Source organism: Tubulanus polymorphus, chromosome 2 (assembly GCF_964204645.1).
Source record: "Tubulanus polymorphus chromosome 2, tnTubPoly1.2, whole genome shotgun sequence".
Lineage (NCBI taxonomy): Eukaryota > Metazoa > Nemertea > Palaeonemertea > Tubulaniformes > Tubulanidae > Tubulanus > Tubulanus polymorphus.
In genome coordinates, this window is record NC_134026.1 from 4,928,504 (window position 1) to 4,948,316 (window position 19,813).

Genomic DNA, 19,813 nt, shown 5'->3' on the forward strand with positions numbered 1-19,813 from the left:
TTTTTGATGTACTTCCTTCTTCTTACACTCGATTTAGGTATAATTTTGATATTTCTACTTCATTGTATCGGTTACTTGGGTTTAAGGGTTGGTCATATGGTTTCAGGTTCTATTTCATACGTTAAACATTTAGCACTACGATGCATGGTTGGTGAAGGCTTCCCGCTGGCTGACTGACTGGCTGGCTGGCTGGCGCATTTGAAAACCGGCATACCCGCAATATCACCAACAACCAACATATCACCATTAACCATATCATTACCACACATCATTCTCCATCCATATCGCGTACAGTTTGATATATATCATTGTGACGACTCGTCCTATTCTGCTGTGGTATATATTTATATTTGCTGTGAACTAGAATGAAGGACGGAAGCATGTCTTTTAGATACCTTTCACGGCGGCATCATGTAAAAGCCTAGTCATCAGAACTATACACCGATCACGTCAAAGCTGTTTATGACGAGAATTACAGCTATTTTGGAAAGTTTTTTTTTGTTGAATGTCGCGTTCTGATGACGATGCTTAGGTCGATTCATGTGTATATCCGTTTCGAGACAAAACGCATATATCGTTGTATAATGCTCTTTTGCTTCAGCCATGCCAAAACCGCCCATTAACGTAGGTTTCACCGAGGTACTGCCGAACCAGGTGAAGCTGTCTTGGAGTTCGGGCAACACGGATCCGATCGATTTTTACACGGTCGAATACAAACCGAAATTCGTGAACGTGCGCTATTCGGAAATACCGAACATACGCGACACCGAATGCATCATACGCGACCTTGAACCTCACACCGAGTACGAATTTCGAATCGTGGCCAACAATAACGTCGGCCGAGGAGTGCCGAGCGATCCGTTTCATGTTACAACCGGAGAAATGCGTCAGTACCTAAACATTTGGAATCTAGATGTTGTTAGCTACTACTCTTGTGATCATTTTATTTTTTGATTTTTTTCTTCACGTCTCTCCAAATATTTGTATAAGTGTATACATACAAGATCTTAAACTACTGAGTTTTCAAAAAAATCTATCATTCTTTGAAGCCTGTGGTTATAAGAACTGCAGCGGTAATCATTGAATATTAGCTTCGATTTTTCTTTTTAAACCTACGCACCTCTTCAAATGTACAAATATCGGCTATTCTCCTGAACTGAAGCTGATTATTACCTATAGAATATGTTGTATGTATACAAGGTGTTGTAAACGTGATGGTTTTCTTGGTCCTCTGAATCTGTGTTCATCCAAATCATTCCTCTTACTAGAACGTTATGGCAATTCAATTACAATAATGAACAAACTTGTTAGGACAAAAGAGGAAAATCCATCATATCAACTAATCTGACTATTTGGGAGACCTGTTGATTATCACCTTGTTTTTTCGATGATTTGATAAAGGCTAGTGGAACCATGTCATCAAGTTCTAACTGACATATATCACAATCTGTTTGAATAAAGGGCTTCTGCTGCATTAAGTCACAAGTGGGTAATTGATACCCTGGTATTTTGTTTCTGTGGGCATCATATTCGCATTTTCATATCATAATATTTCGGCATCACATCAAACAAACCACGTTTTCGCCTTGAAACTGCTCTAGCTTCTAGCTAAGTTACCCATAAATTACACCTGACATTCTTGGGATTGTAGCCTGGTTTGCAATTTCCTGTGAGTCACCATCGTTTGAACCTATCATTTCGTCCCAAACCACCGTTCTCATCGCTGACTCGAGCGCGCGGCGATGTGTCTTAATCCAGTCCAATTATAACATGATGGCGACAAGAACCGCTAGGCTTCTTTCATCGTTTGTTGCTCCATGCTCATGCATGCACGTTGTGTCATGTTTGTTCGTCAGTTCGATTGCTTCGCTTTGCTACGACCGTCGTCGTCGCTGGTACGCTTTATTCCCGTGTGTGACAAAACGACAAGATGGATGGCTTCGTCGCATACACGAATATGTTGTCAGTCGTAATTAGACGAAATTATCAATCGAAATGCGTGCGAACGTGCCGCCAAGATTCGCCGAAACCGGTGTGTACCCCCTGACGGGATAAAACAATAAAGCGAAGTTGGTGATATTTACTCGTGAAGACAGGAGGGAAATCAGTTTGCCGAGCTGTAACGATGTCTGAATACGAGAGAGAGAGCCCCTAAATCTATGATTATCTCGTGGGCTGTATGACGATATGAAAAGCATCGAATGTAGAATTGCGATAATTTCATTTGTCCACAAATCCCACTCGACGTTCGTCTTTTGTAGTAACAAATGCGTGGATACTACTATCGTCATTGTCGTGCAGCGTTGTGGGCAAAAAGAAAGAAAGTATCGGCCCAACCTCCAAAAGTATCCTCATCCCGGGTATTTCTTTACCATAACACAAAAACAGGAGAAAAAGACGAGCGAGCAGCTCAGAATTGATGACAATCGAACAAAACGATTTTGCGAACAAGCTGGAAAGGGTTAAAGTCTATGTCGCTACAGGGCAATAAAACTATTGTCGAATATGATGCTGCAATCAGCTTGCCTTTTAACTATAATGTGATACAATGTCAAAATTTACTTAGCCGAACAAATATGTGATAAATTTGTCGATAATCATGGTTTCACTCGCCTGAGATAAAAAGCTGATACATTTACGAACGATCATTTGTAGTAGTATATAAATAGTGCATCGTCTTCTTGGTGTAGTCATTATTATTTTTTGTTGTCGTTGCTGCTACTGCCAGTGGTACCTGGTAATTTTTTTTGGAGGCCTGACGTAGAATAGTGCTTCTCAGCCTACATCAAATATTTTTATTTTTGTGTCACTTTTTCAATCAAAGCCATTATCATACCTCGAGTGGAACGGCTGTTGATTGTTTTTATCATTCAACAGTGCATACGCACGTTGGTAGTTGTTGCATGAAGTCTCTGAAATGATGCGACCAAACCGTCAATGCAATTTCAGTATTTTCAAATGTTAGCAAATAAGGGTAGGCTACATATTTCCAAATAGTAGGTTACATAAACTTGTTACTTTTTGCTTTGCATTTTCGAGGTCCATCATTTCATAGATGAAATAAATTTGCATGCGCTTTTTTATGATTTTTTCCCCCCATTAACTCACTTCTTTGTTCGATCATAGATTTGACTTGATTTGATTCATTTTTCTTTTAATGGAGTAAAAATTCGAGAAAGAATTTTGTTTCTTTTTCATGATAGATGAAAAGATATTTTTTGTTTGTGTGTTAATTAATCACTTGCAGATAAAGAAAGAAATAATTATCAGAGTAAGATACTTTCTTATGAATTGAAAAGAAATAAATATCAGATTCAAGTTAAATCTTAAATAGACATTCTGATTTTACTAAGGCCTTGGTGGGTATTTGACCAGCATATTCGTTTATATTATTAACAGCACCAGGAAGCCCTCCACGGAATGTGAGAGCAAGACCCCTCAGCTCAAGTACTGTGCTTATTGAATGGGATGAGCCACTCATACCAAATGGTGTAATCAAGGTAAGCTCTTTGACACCTGCTATGATTCTGTCCACTTTTTTGTCCGAAAGTCTATGGTACAGTTGTCAGGTCGTTTTGGAACATTGTGGTACGTGGTATTGCATAACTTAAGAGCGATATGTGTGAATCCAAGGTTCTTCTGGTATATAAGCAATCTAAAGCAAGACTAGACAAAATACCTTCCTGTTCAAATATCTACAGATTGCACTTGATTACATATGAAAATGCTCAACTGATATTCAGGAATAACAACTGCTACAAAGAGCGGTTCTTCATTTCAACGTGATAGACGAGCATCTAGCAATTTCTTTATCGATTTCGAAAATAACAGCTCTTTAGCTGAATAATCATCTTCAGTGCGCTCGGTGTCTACACAGTTTGTTAATGTAATTTGTTCTTTACACGTCTGTGTTTATATTCAGAAATGTAAACGCACACACACGACGACCATCTCATCCGCGCTAATTCCGCCATCCGCATCTATCAAAGGAAATTTCTTCATCTGTCGTATTTTTCTAATTTTCCGTGTACCTGTCTCATTTGATAACACGACAGAAATCAATCTGGGAAAATCGATGCGAATAATTAATCTCGCTCACTCGACACTTCAAGGCGCCGACTTATCGCGGCGTTCTACCCCTTGTGATTTAACTTAAGGCGTTTGCGCGTCTTTTGTAGATATCGAAGAGAACGTCTTGTCAACGCGGCTATCGAACCAGAAAAAACAATTTTCTAATATCGATCTGACAGACACGCGCGTGTGCATCTAGAAAGAAAAGAACAAAATATTATTAACCACACCTGTAGTAGATCTATCAATCTGATCTGAAATGAAAAGCCCAATTTCGATGTAACTCAGTTTTTCAGCATTCGATGATTTTTATGTAGGTCACGTATTACGGGTACCCAGTTCTTCTCCTGAGCGTATAGAGACCAATGCACACAACGCAGGGAAACATGGAAACATGAGACAGAAAGATATTTCCAAGCGTTTCCAGTGTCGTGTAAGGAACAGATTTCTGAATACAATGATTCCATGATCAAACATGTTTGATTCCATGTTTCTATGTTTCCACGTTTCCTTGCGTCATGTGCATTGGGCTCAAAGAAATAAGAAATGAAGTGACGAAGAAAAAATATATAATTGAGCTTGCGTGAATTATGGATGTTTTACTGAGATGTTGAGGTAAATATGGCGTTCTTTTTTTTTCAGGGGTACAAAGTATTCTACACATTGCAGCCCGAGCTAGCGATCAGTACGTGGGACCACGAGGTGGTCGAAAACAACAACAACATTCAACTGACCACAATTGGTAATTTGGTGATCAACAGGACGTACACGATATGCGTGTTAGCGTTTACTAGCGTCGGAAGCGGACCGCTGTCCGAACAGATCAAAGTGAAAACTCAACAAGGAGGTATGCCAAAATATCCCCAATTTACTGCATTGAAAAGTACATATAAGATAAATGATTGTATCAACCCTGTATGATATGTGTATGCATATGAGTTTGATTTAATGATATTGTATGACTCTAGTGATGATATTTTCAAATTACGAATTTCAGCTTTGACTTACAGCCGACTGGTGATGGAAAACCTAGAGCGTCTCGTTACTGTATTCATACAAAAGTTTTGTTTACAGATCTATGATGACTTAAAGCCATTTTCCTACGGTACCTGAGGGCGTCGAATTTCAAGAGAACTGTTCCCGACGACGACGTGGCGAATGGTAATCTTCCGAGGTCATTACCTCGATTGATCGATCGAAGGCTGCGTCTGCTATGAAAAATCTGTCGTTACATATCAATATCCCTTCCCATCGAGTTCAATGAAATTTTTACGCTTTCTTTCAATATTGCTTCGTGAAGAGGACGATTTTATTGAAACTTTGCAGATCGAAAAGTCGTATACTTTGCCCCCAGAGCGCCGTCTCTGACGAATGAGTGAACGGAATGATGAGTGAATGTGGTGCAGTTTCATGCGAAGTTTAAAGCGCCTGCACTTTTTTGTTTTTCAAAATCCGAACGAACGAACGATCCCCTATCAATAATTAACGAAATAGCGATGCATGGTAGAATCATCTGCATGTTAGATTTTGATGATAATCAATATGATCCTGCTAGAATTATTTTCATAATCGAGTACTTAGATGACCGTTGATTTTTTAGATACTTTTGATTCGCAAATGAAGCACGTGATTGTCTGGAGGGTTATTCAGTGTTCTTAAGTCATATCAAAAATTCATAAAGACTAGTCTTTATGAATTTTTGGTCATATTCAATCGTTCATAGATATCTGTGTACTGTATGCACTTATCAAAAATCATTTCGAAGAAAATTTTTCAACTCCCCTCCAGAGTCGGGTATAGGCACGCTTTCATGAACAACTCGATGCACTTATTTGACCTCCGATGGGACGAAAACGTGCCTGCGCGTCTGCGAATTAAACTATGTTTTCTGTTTGCCTAATGCCTAATCCACTCCGTCCATCCCCTCTCGCTTACGTACCGATTAACAAACAAATTTCATGATCTTTTTACAACGTAGTAACAGCTCCACCAGATATAATAGTAACAACACCAGGTATATTTTACAGGAATGCGAACGTATATGTTTCATACAGCGATCTCGTCCTATATGATATGAATATTCTGTTTCTCCTTTTTGCCCATGTATATGTCCTCTTTCTTACGTGAATGTTGGTTGGAGACTTTCAGCCACCTTCGTCGACGTAATGCGCCCACTCGTTCTACTACCTTTTTTGAAGTCGTCATAGTCTGCTCGGAAGATACGACGGCGCATCTTTCTGATGATTAGTTGAACCGTAAAAATAGTTCCTGACTTCAGGCATGAATTGAATAACATGAAAGTCATCTTTGAATCTGATTTTATTCAAATGTCATACAACCTTTAGCATTTCGAAAAAACCATCAAAGTATTTCTATTTAGGTGTCTCATTCATGATGTAGTCGTAACTTGAGAAATCTATGACAACCGACATACTAATTCTAGCTCTACGTATCCACGGATTAGTCCAAATTGAAGATTTGTTAATTTGATTCAGCAGCCCAAAGCCTCATGAGTATATAAAGTCCTATTGCTTTAGTAACAAACAAGTTTTCTCTTTTGTATTATTATAATATGCCTTGGACTAATCTTGGATCGGGCTGCAAGTCTCCGACCGGACGCGCGTTCAATTCCTGTAAATGCATGAATTACCGTTTTTTTGTTTTTTTTTTTTTAGTTAATGATTACAGGTTTTTCTCTCCACATGAACATGCGAACACCACCCCCTGATGCATGATCAACGAACATTCTCCACAATAACTAATATAAACATCACTTATAATAATCCGGTTACTGTTTGAAAGTGAAGATTATGTAGATTTTTTTCGATGGAAGAACAAATCAGATGTCTACGTTTTGTAACTACATAATCTTCGCTTCTCATTACCTTACACCGGGAATTTTTACAGAGAATATTTGCTCACACCTGTTCAGGATTTAAAAAATCTTCGAAATCAGATAATTCCAGATCGATGGTGGCATTCACTTGACAACATGTGCTGAGTTTTTGATTTGTAATTCGCCACTGCTTTTAGGTCAATAAGGCGAAAAACTTTCGAAACAGATTTCGCAGGTGTTTTAGAATTCTAACTTGTTGGACATTAAACTTATCAAAACCTTCAAAGCCTCATCTACAGCCACCTAATGGTACATATTTTGATCTTCGGTGTTTGGTAGAATTTTTGGACGGCTTTGATGAGGCTTCAGTGGTTATATGTAACAATTTTATAACTGATTTACCTTGCATGACATACTATGATATGCATTAATCTGAAACATCTTCTTACTCCCATACAGGTCTCTATCTCCATCTGCCATATTACAATTCTCTTTTTCATTCTTCATCTCAAAAAAGCACATCGACCATTCATATCGAGAATACAGATTTTCCAAATGCGAGTCTTGAAAACTTACGTGAAAAAAATTGGGAAAAAAATACCACATAGATCGCTCATACTTTCCGGGCTGAGAGCTCTCAGTTGTATGTTTCAGACATAAATAATTCAAGGCATTGAATCTACAGTCATTGCAAATGGTCGCTTTGCTATTTTGGGAGACATTTTTCAGGCTTCAACATGAAACAGCTATATACTCAGTACTATTATATATGAACACTTATGATCAATGCAAACAGAAATTTCATATTCTTTCTTTATATACTCTAACCACTACTACTACTACTACTACTACTACTATTACTACTATTACTACTACTACTACTACTACTGCACTGGTTGCATGTATCAAGCAGAGTCCTTTACTAACTTAACTTTCCTGTTTATACATGTGCATTTCGATATTAACTCAAATTCAGCTTATCTATTATGAACTTCAAGAACTTTGTCTCTCTCAGTCCACTATAAGTCTGTATGACGTGCTTAAGAATAGTATTCTACTTACTATCTTTGTACTACCGCTACTAAATATTCTTCGTTGTCGATCTACAGCATTTTCTGTGTATTATTGCAAAATGTGGTTTTAGACGTTTTTGATATTCGCCTTCTACGACATAAATGCCAAAAACGAATGTAAATATTATAAGCTAATTGATGATCTATTTTTCAAAAAATATTGCAGTTCTTCGGACTGTGTTTATTTCGAGGTGTAAGTAGTTCTCAAATACGATAAATGGTGATCTATCTGAAAAAAATCCAAATCTCAAAATTTTCTCTTTTTTTAATATATAAATGGTGTAAAAAATTTTATCCGATAATTTTCAAAAACCTATGACCTATAAGCAGTCTACGTACTTGCATGCAAACTGATTTTCACCAATTTCACAAAGCCGAAATTTTCTTGCGTCGTGGTCCAAGAACATTGTTCTTGCTATGAATACCACGCTGAATGCTCATATCCAAATCTCCTGCCTAAACTTAAGCTGAAATTTTCAAAATCTTGATGTTTTCTAATAAACATGCTAGGGCAATTAAACGTAAACTTATCTGTATAATATATATCATAAAAAAACGAAGTTTAAGAATAGTTGAATAAATTTAATTTTTGTGATCAAAAGCCATTGCTAGAAATGATTGATAATTGATAAACAGTGAAATGCAATATGATTAGTAAATTTCCCCTATATTTACCTGGTACTCTGTGTATTAAATACATCTCTTACAACGAATCTCCATGTACGATGATAGATATAGTAGTACTCTGCAACCTTCTCTCTATCCTTCAATGTCAACTCATTCATCACTATCACTATTTGCAAATTTTAATTATTTCTCATTTTGTTTTTCCCCTCGTACCATCATCAGCTAACCCAGGTGAGCTATAAATACATGGATCCGAGGTACTATATATATACATATAGGTCTCGCGAAGACTTTGTTTAACGTTTTCTTGTCAATCTTTATCTTCCAGTATTGTACATTACCTCCAAAGTGACCTTTCGTCCACTGTGCCGTCTATCCACAATTTTTTCAGTGTTCACCACCATTATCTGAAATGAAAATATGATACAGGAACTAGCCAAAATATGATATCTATATATATCGACATAAAAATATCATCCAAATCACCCAATTATGAAAATATGTACCACATACCCGCCGCGGTCATCGCCCACAAACTTCTACCAAAATAAACACCCAGTAAAAAATTCATCAAATCTTATACAAGAAATATATATATATATATTTATGTATTTATGAAGCGAAAAAAAAATCCAGAAATTTATCAAAAGCTCAAATTTGTACCGGGGGTTTTTCATGCATGACGGAAGCCATGACTGAGCATCCCTAGGAAGTTATAGTCGCACCGTTATTTGGTAGATTGTTTTGAATATCTACTTTTGATATGATTACTATATTGTTTGCACTATTGTTCTGATTGTCACTAACTCTCGGATGCCACGCAAAGCACCTGGCAATATCGCGATTTGCATGTTCTCTCCGATACAGTAGTAGTTTGATGTATATATGAATAATATTCATAGTAACTAACGATTTTTTCTGGCAAAAAACCCTCTTTTTTCGAGTTTCGATGATACGTTTCCACTCTATCAATCCCGCTCTTAATCACCAATGTACTACCGTGTGTATATATATCTTATTTGCAATATAGAACCACCGAAGTGAATTCACGAAATGCATGATAGTAATGACGATATATTTGGCATGGTCAATGTGGTACAAACATTCAAAATACTCTCCACCTGATTCAGAATGCACACTGTCATCGAATCTGACTAAAATCTACGGAGAAATCGCGAAGCCCCATCATTTCCTAAGCTCGTCGAGTATTGATCCCGAATAGATTGCTTCGAAATCCATTAGTTTGGTGTATTAGATGTTTGGATTAATCATTTAACGCCTAAAAAGGACTGGTAAAATGCGAGCTATTTCGTTATCAATCATAGCGTTATTATTTAGATATTCTTTCGATCTAAGATCCGAATTATTTTCTATAAACGCACTATAGTCGACGGCGTAGAATACGGCAGTGTCGTGCGGTTTCTGTGAAGAAAATTAATCACGACGCGGCCTCGTAAAACGAACGTATGTAACGTAAACGATGAAGATCAATGTCCGATACTTGTCTGCGCGAACCATGACTTGATGAACGAATTCATTCACACATTAACTATACCTCCGTGACGAAATCGCGTGCGCCGGAATATCAGCTCGAGAGCGCGATTTGCATGAACAATTTATGCGAAAGCTTCTCAACGATTCGATGAAAAGTGTGCATTTTGAAACGACGTCCCGAAGGAAGTCTCTCTCTCTCTTCAGTGTCATTACGCATGATCCTGTATTAGAATACTTATGATATGCATCTATTCGTGTTTTTTTCCGATTCTCTGATGATTTTAAGATCCAATGTTGTGAACAGTTTTCATGTGCACTATATTCATTATTCGATATTTCAATATTTATTTGATGATCGACCGTAATTGTTTTGTCCGCGTCTCTGAATCTGATGTGTGCGCATTTCTTTTTAATAGCGACGACATTCCTGCTTTATTTATCGTTTGAACCCGGTTCTAATTTTGAAATGGGCCGTTCTTAAAAACTCAGTTCTGCACGAAATGGGTGGCTGCAACACTAGTTAATTCCACCAGATGGCGTGACGAACATTCAGTCTTTCGTTGTCAAAATCAGTTCATTGTCAATGAACTTCAAACTGATATTTTAGGCTCCTGAATCCATACATTATCGCATCACCCACTAAATATACTTTTAGATTCAGTTCTCTACTCGGATATGGGTATAGTTTTCATAAATAACTGATTTATTTAAGAGAAAAGTTCATTCAGTTTATGTTGAAATGTAGAAGAAGTTGAACGCGGAAGACTGAGTAACTACTAGCGCACCTGGTGGATCCTTGCTTGCCACGGGAGCCTTGTTGGTTCCCTATTACAAAATATTGTTATCCGTCACTGGCAGATACACATTATACATCCATATTAACATCAATAACTTTCTAACACATTCATAGATTTTATATGTTCGAATACACAAAAAGTATCTAAGAATGTTCCACAAGTTTTATGAGGTGATAGATCAAATGGCACTTTACGAACAAAAATGGATTTGTTTTAAACTGCAGTTCTGTCATCAACATTTCTCCGCCTTGCTTCATGTTTCCACTGTCTAACTTTGCGATGTGCGAGTGAGTGCGTGCGTGTGCGTGTGTGCGCAGCGAGTAATCATTTTGTCCTGTCCGACTTTTGTGCCTTGTTAAGTAATGATTTGTCTATACAAAAAAAACTGCATATTATTACATATGTATGTCAACTCTTGTAAATATGTATTTATATTCATCAATCGAGTATTTGTTTACAGTCTATATAATCATCTGGTCTTTTTGACTTTTCGAAAGTTATTTTTGTGTATGTTATCATTGTACTTGTAAATCACATCACGTAATTCTCTTTCAGGGTATTTGATTTTTATGTCTTCTCATGTTATGTATGGCTAATTCTCTTTCATTAGATTTTTTTCCGTGTGTTTTACAATTCTATACCTCTCATCAGGGGACCCTTTAAAACTGTGTTTTACAGTTCTTCAATCATTTCTGATTCGTTTATTTTTTGTAAGGTGGCATGATGTCAGATCAAGGTCAAGGTGATGCTTAGGATAAACGGATACAAAAATCCGTGTCACTTATATAGAACTATGAATAACTAGCTCAGTTGAAGTCTCGTTTCTCAAAATTGTCACAACATATCAAATGAAATATCAAAATCATCATCGCCTAATTACAACGAAACATAATTCCTATTTAGATTTTGGCTTACAGAAGACTTCACACTATTCAAATCTGACACACATATGTCATGAAGACATTTGACATTCGATATCATCGTATATATCGTCATGTTCTTCACAGAAACATCAATCCATCAGAATTTCACTTTTGTGTGTACTATTTTCATTTCAAATATGCATACTAGATGTAGCTGCAGCGTAGAATAGCCAAGTGGATCACGTCACTGTATGAAATTACCGTAACCTCTCATTGCAATGTCTGTTTCCATGGCAATAATAGTGGCTTTTTGAACGAATCTCCGATGAAACAGCTTGTCGGAATTCTGTATCGCATTAGCACCACTGCCATTACTATGTGGCGTGGCGCAAAATTTCGAAGTCACAACGATCAAAAATGCAATAGTTTTTTTTTTTAGTTCAGTTGATTTTGTATTCTGCAGCTTAATCTACATATTCAATTAACAGTTTTAATTTCAACATCGTGCAGTTTGTTAATCATTACCTTCTATGTTCAATCATCAAATTCATTCATTCTGAACAATACAAAGTTAATTACAATGTTAATTGCATACAAAATACAACACACATTTAATGTATGTTTTTCTTCTTGGCAAATGAAAAATATTTGCAGATTTTGATGGTTTTTCTTGATCTTTCTATTTCACAGTCCCCATGCAGCCTCGAAACTTCCAAGGGGTACCCGTATCTCCGAGCGAAATTCAGCTGTCATGGCAGAAACCTGACGAAAGCGGCGAAAGCATCATCAAGTACGACATCTACTTCAACAGCTCGATCAATTCCGGCGCCGTGCGGATCACGGTGGCGCCACCTAAAGAAAACTACCTGTTAGTCGACCTGGCTCCCGACACGAAGTACAACATTCGCGTTACGGCGACGTCCAAACGCGGAGAAGGCGTATCTACGCCAACGATCGTTGTGAAAACCGATCCATTCAGTACGTACCTACATCACTATATCGCATGTTTATATTTGAATGGACTTAATGTACATCGTAGCTATATCCATTGATGTTTATCGATTCAGTTATTTCTATCTATCATTCTATTATTACTATTATCATTATTATTATTATCGTTATTATGATTACTATTATTTGATAATGAATTACAAAAATCAGTATTTCAAATGTATAGTCAGTCAACTACAAATATAATCAAGAAGTGTTTTTAAGTTGATATCGAGCATTGCTATGTAGAGAAAATGTAAAATGGTCATCACTAGAAACATTAAACAATTTGGACTTCAGACATAAGTTTAAAGATGTGAGAATTGGCGCTGAGAAAATGCTCAAGGTGCTGCTTACACAGACACTATCTTGGGAAAAATCTATAAGATTCCAACACCAAATTTGTAAAGCTATTAGTTTTGTTATGACTATTTTACATCATGATTTATCCGACAGGGCATCTATTCTAAATACGCAGAAGTATGCTCATCTCTAGCATTTTGTCCGGCATGTCAATTGATATATGCTTAAAGCTAAGAAACTCGTCGTCAGTTTTATATCAGCATTCATCGTTGGAATGTACGATAAAAGTTCTCTTTCGGAAAACCCTTTATACATCTATCACAAAGCTATCGAGTTTTTGATATGAATCATAGATGTTCATAAATGTACATCCCTATAGTTAATTACCATTCACTATGACAAGAAGAAATTTGTCCAAGAAAATATATATATATTCATGATCACACAAACACCTGAATGCATGCATCATTACTATCACAATTATCAATTTCTATCAATGATGCATTTTGTTCAACTACAATATTCCAATAATCAATATATCACACTTCGTATGCATTGATTTCGTTTGATTCCGACTACAATCTTCTTCCACTCCTCGAGTAATCGATGATTATCATCGAGGGTCATTTATAGATGTGTCGCTTGATGAATGTATTTATTTTCTTGGACGATGTGCTTTAACCGCGCTACGGATGTCCTTTCCTCTTCTTCACTTTGAATGCACTTCTTTTTCAGCTTACGTATTCATGAATTTATGCTCTGTCTCTCGAATCTTTCTCGATATATTTCGTTCATAGACTATTTTCATATTGATTTTTGTTTCTCCCACATCACTTATTAGTTCCAACAGCCCCGCCGCAAGAGATTACCGGCCGTGCTCTCGATTCAACGACCATCCTCGTAAGCTGGAAAGCGCCGCCTAAAAATCTCCAAAACGGCAAAATCACGCAATATTCCATCAAATACGTACAGTCAAAGAGCGGTAGCATTGACTCCGCGACTCGAGTTAACGTTGAAGCCATGGAAACGTCCCATATCATTCGTAATCTACAGAAATGGAGCGAATATAGAATCTGGGTCCTAGCCAGTACAAGGGTCGGAAGTGGCCCGTGGTCCGAGCCGATACTGGTTCGTACCGATGAGTCCGGTATGTATGACCCATATATTTATACTTAACAATTACAGTGCAAGGCTTTAGAATAACCGGCGACAATGGCAAAAACTTTTTCGTTAAGATCAAAAGTTTAAATCGAACGAACAACGAGAATTCGCTGCCAGTGATGAGAAAGTTTTTGCTCCCGTCAAAATGGGTGATGGTTCATATGCCTCCATACTCTGATCTGACTAACAACTTTGTTTTGTTTACTAACCATCAATCTTGGGCACGTTAACCTTAAGCAAAGGCACCCTGTGAACAATATCAGAATTTCAGCAATTGTAGTTGCTAGATCTTATTATTGTTATTACTGATACATTGACTGATATCTGAATTATACAAATCTTCTTTATTCGTTGCATTCATCAGTCTCATACAAACGCACTGTAACTGCAAATCAACAACTTTTTTTTGAGTATCATCCACTTCTTGTTTTACTTTTTAAACGGAAAAACCTGCGATGTATGTGACCTTGAACTTGATGCTTTGCGATAGAAGCCCCCAAACGTGATATGCTGCCAATTTCTCCAATCACCTAAACCTCTCACCTTATCACACCTTTGTATCCAGTAGGTTTGGTTTGGTTATCTGTACATCTTGGTAGTTATTGCATGCTGCATGACTATACATCTTTATATAATGTATATCATCTATATTGATATTTGATATACTATTGTAATAGTTTTAGTAATGGTTTTTGGTGCCTATTCTGAAATGTATTGATGTTTATGTGTGATATGATTAATTTTGGTATTTGTTAACATTATCTCACTTGCATGATTGACTAACTGCTTGCATTTGTTGTATTTATCTCTGAAAATATGATTTGAGCATTTTGCATGATAGTTTGAAGCCTTTAAAGTGTTTTGCGTTAATGACTATAGAAACTTTTCAATTTTTAAATATTTGATATTTTTAACTCTTTATCAATATCTTCAATTTTCAGTTTATTACATTAGAATTTGTAATAAATGATATTTCTCATAACCTAGAAATACCAAAGCAGCAAACTTGCTCGGCGAGGTCAAAACTTTTTCCACATTTATCCACCATGTTGAGTGATTGTTGATACATTATGAATTTTATTTTTGAAAAAAATATTTTTCATATTGGGGAAAATGTTTTCATATTGGAGAAAAATAATTTTTCGTAATAAAATTTTTCCCTTCCTACCTGTACCCTTCCTAATTTTGGGAATACGCCGTAAACAAATGTATGTCTTTGTCCTTATTTGACCACAAAATAATTATTTGAAAAAGATAAAGTACTATATAAGAAAGAACTTAGAACCCGAGAATTATAAAAAAAAAATTTTCATAGGCAATACCCTTTTTCAAAGTAAACCACTTTGCCCATGGGCAATCTATTACAGTACCTGGAGAGCCTCGTAAGGTGCGTGCCGAAGTTCTAAGCTCTACCGAAGTGAAACTTAGCTGGCGACCGCCTCGAAACAATGAACACTTTGGCTTGATCCGTGGCTACCAAGTGACATATTTGGAAGTCAGTGAGAACGACGATCCTCTTCGACTGCCGAAAGTTCAAGATCTACTCGGCAATAATACAGAGACGGTCATCCCCAATCTGAAACCAGGCGCGTACTACCACTTTGCCGTGAATGCGTACACACGTAAAGGGGATGGGCCTCGATCCAGTGTAAAAAGAGTACGAACCAAAGGAGCAGGTATGTAAATAATGCAGTCCGTATTAAGCCATAAGTGATTGATTGATTGATTTGAATTGTTTGAGATCTTTTAAATTGAGAGCCAGTTCAATCTGTAATTACTAATTGCTATGCACTGTCTAATACTAGAATGTATAATAAGTAAAATGATACCCTGATGATATAATGATATGTTAACCTGCCTTGTTTGCGAGTGGAACCTTCACAAAGCTTTGCTTCATCTTCACCTTACTAACTAATAAAAGAACACATGTGAAATAGGCTTCTTTTGTTTCGTCCGATTTTTTGCAGGTAAACACTTACTCCCCCAGTATCACAATAAACACTGCCAAATCAATGATTGTCACATGGTTGTCTTTGGGACTTTTACATTCGAATAAGCACTGAAATTTCACTCTTGACTATAATAGGGTTACACATGTATCTAAATGCAATGAATTGATCCCATTCAGAGAGTAGAATTTGGATAATCTATCAATCTTTGATGAATATCTATTTTAACATTTCTTAAGAGATTTACAAGTTGGCTGTAGTGGGTTAAACAATTTGATTCCGTCATCTTGAATTGCATGTTTATCGTTTGTTACAAATAGATGTACATTGTATCTATCGCATGGATACATTATATACTGTGTTGTTTGTGTAGTAATACTAGCTGTTTACATATTCAAATTTTGCAAATATATTTACATATTTAGTGTTCGTCTGCTTCCTATGATTGTTTATGATATTTTTTCAAACAATCCCACAGATTTTTTCAACATAAATCGCTTTTAACATTAGGCGATATTCTTACCTTACCGACTACTTAGTGAGTTATATACATTTTTTGTCTTTTTTATTACGATATCATTTTCTGATCAGTGGCCAAGAATACTGCCCAGAAATCTTGTAAGTAACATTTCACAGACGGAACGAAATGAAAATCTCAAACTCACAAATAACAGCTTTCACCTGTTAGAATACTACACCGCCTGTTTGAGATATATTTTTATATGTTTGAAACGTGTAGGACAAAGAAATGTTCTAAAGCATTGAAGAACGTTTGGAATGTTACAAATGTAGTAATGCGTCAACATCACAGAAACAAAACTAATATATTGCAAGACACGGCATTTCAACATTGCTTCACTTCGCTTTCTATGACATCGATGTGTAGCTATGTTTTTCTCAATGCATGATCTACTACTTCGATATTTCAAATATATACATCCTTTTTATATCTCATGAAATCTACAGTTACATTTCTTCTTGTGATTTACGTCATGGATGAAATTGAAATGATGAATGCCACTCAAATACTTCCACCACCTTGAGTCTTTTCATGCGTGAGCTGAACGCTATAACATTGTAGCCCATTTTATACATTTACAAGACATACTAACAACTGTATATGATATGTATTACTAACTGACAATATTAATAATGAAATGCTACTAATATATGAATCTATTTTTTGTTTTGATCTAGCTCAGCTATTCCCGTGCTTACCTCTAATGATTGCTGACAACTATGATCACCACGCTCTGCCCAACACCTAACGCTACTGTATATAATATGTAACAAGACTGCACATAAATTGTAACCTGTTTCTATTATTCTTAAACTAATTCCACACGATGTTATGTTATATTTCATTTCGTAAAGTAGAGTGTTATCAACTTATATCATTCCGGGGTATAAAAGTCTTGTTCATGTATTGCTTATCAATTATTTGATATATGAAATTGAAACTTCATGATGTGGAATTAGTTTGTCCTTTTAATCCCGATCTTTCTTTCAAGCTTTTGATATCATGTAACCGCACTTCGCACCACTTTCTATTCTAAATGTCACTGATTAATAATCGTGATGATTCGTACTTTTACGATATGTCGTACATGACTTATTTTCAGTTGCATCTCCGCCGCGTAATTTGCGTTTGGACATGATAAAGCACGATCCTCCGGCAGTGAAAGTGTCCTGGGAAACGCCCAAACAGACTTATGGTGACATCACCGAATTCCGTATTCGCTATGGTATTAAAGACGAGAATTCTCTATCGGCACTTTTTGTCAGTGGATACGATTATGTTTTCACCACTCCATTCCTCGGTGAGTGTCGTCCTACATTACCCTGGTAAAATAGACAAGGGGGCTGTTTCACAAAATGAATTCACAGTTTCATTAGTCATGCTAACACCTAATAGAACTTTAACCCTTTCAGTGCGTCTACACCGCAGTGCGGTGTATAAATCGGTGATGGGTTTTTCTAGTACACCGCGCTGCGGTGTATTGATTTAAGTAATTAGTAATTATCTCTCTTGAAAGATGGCAGCACCTGTCAAACATAGTGAAATATTAGTAACTAATGATACACCGCGCCGCGGTGTAGACGCATTATAGTGCTATTCCCGTTATTCAACACACTAGGGTGGAATTTTTGCAAATTTTCACATTTTCTCAAGCACTTTAGGGTATTAATTTGTCAGCACGGAAAGGGTTAAGGAATTCAACTTTGAAACTGCCCCCAGAACAAAGCTACTTGACCCAGTTTTACATAAATACCTGTTTCATGGTAACTCTAAATTGGTTAAACCAGTTGTATGCTATTACAGCCTAACTACCTAAATCTACTAGATCTACAGTTTGGTTCATCGATGAAATAGTAATCAGTGATGCTCATAATTCATTTCAGAGAAAGGAACTACTTATGAAATCCGTGTTGCTGCCAAAAATGCTCGTGATTTTGGTGATGAAGCTATCGGATACATTAAAACCCCTGATGGAGGTGAGATATGCTCCCCGTACCACTGTACCTAGCTTTATGATGTAAACTGCTGCTCTGAGAATGTATCCCTTGTACAAAACAGCCATTTAGCATCATGCAATTCAATCATAAGCAAAGTATACCTATCTATGAATCACAAACTAGATATAGACAATGAGCTGCGCCTTGATTTCAAGAGAAGTGTTTGCTCTGAATTTTCGATAAGGCTGGCTGAGATGCAAATAAATGCTTTCAGCTCATACCTTATATGGACAAGCGCTTTTTGTCTCATGAGGAAGCGGCTTTTGATTTAGTAATTACCCTGAACATGTCGCTCTAGAGTCCTTTTCCACCATGAGAACGATCCTATCGTCCATGCTTTGTCTATATATGCACTTGTATGGTACGCATTTTCTGTATGATGCTTGATTCTATCTCTATTATTCTTCCATCTCCTATTTTCATTAGTTCCCGGTGGTCCGCCGAAAAACATTACAATTATCGGCGTGAACGCTAACACCGTGCGATTAACGTGGGATCTCCCGGCAAAGAAAATGCGTCAGGGAAAAATCGTCAAGTACCAAGTGAACTACTACAAAATACATCAACCGGCCGATACGTTTGACGAGAATACGACGGAAACTTCGATAAGAATTACGAACTTGGAGAAGAGCACGATTTACGCGTTCATTATCCGAGCGTTCACAAATCAAGGACCCGGACCTTGGAGTAACACTATAGAGTTTCACACTTATGGAGCATGTAAGTTGTGGCCTCCGACCTGTCTGCACATGTGTACTCTCGTTTTGACACTATGAATAAAAACATTTTAACGAACATTTTCATTCCTCCTAGGTACTTGTTTGTGTGCGTGTGTTTCGCCATCATTTGCAGCGTCTTTTTTCAGCAACAGTCATTAACGTTTTTCGCAGCGCAATGCATCGAGGGTGTTGTCGTAAATATACTGTATGAAGTCTTCGGCATATAATAATATTCGACATTAATAATAATGCTCTATAAATCGAAATGACATTTCACATTCATTAAGAAACATCGATTTAAGCTTTTCAAGATATTGCTGCTTAGATTCCTATTATTTATTTGTCGACAATACACTTGATGCAAATTTTTTTTCAACAGCAGGCACACTATATATATATATATATATGTATAT

At 36.7% G+C, this 19,813-nt stretch overlaps 1 protein-coding gene across 1 annotated transcript in view; it reads left to right on the top strand.

Moving 5' to 3' along the window:
* The window catches only part of LOC141900523 (receptor-type tyrosine-protein phosphatase delta-like), a 135,809-nt gene that overhangs the window by 102,572 nt on the left and 13,424 nt on the right, over window positions 1–19,813 (top strand). Inside the window, exons 8-16 of the mRNA XM_074787445.1 lie at window positions 602–886; window positions 3,400–3,500; window positions 4,714–4,918; window positions 12,452–12,739; window positions 13,896–14,201; window positions 15,583–15,891; window positions 17,787–17,984; window positions 18,568–18,660; window positions 19,108–19,401. Coding sequence (XP_074643546.1) covers window positions 602–886; window positions 3,400–3,500; window positions 4,714–4,918; window positions 12,452–12,739; window positions 13,896–14,201; window positions 15,583–15,891; window positions 17,787–17,984; window positions 18,568–18,660; window positions 19,108–19,401 — 2,079 coding nt within the window. The remainder of the gene's footprint in view (window positions 1–601; window positions 887–3,399; window positions 3,501–4,713; window positions 4,919–12,451; window positions 12,740–13,895; window positions 14,202–15,582; window positions 15,892–17,786; window positions 17,985–18,567; window positions 18,661–19,107; window positions 19,402–19,813) is intronic.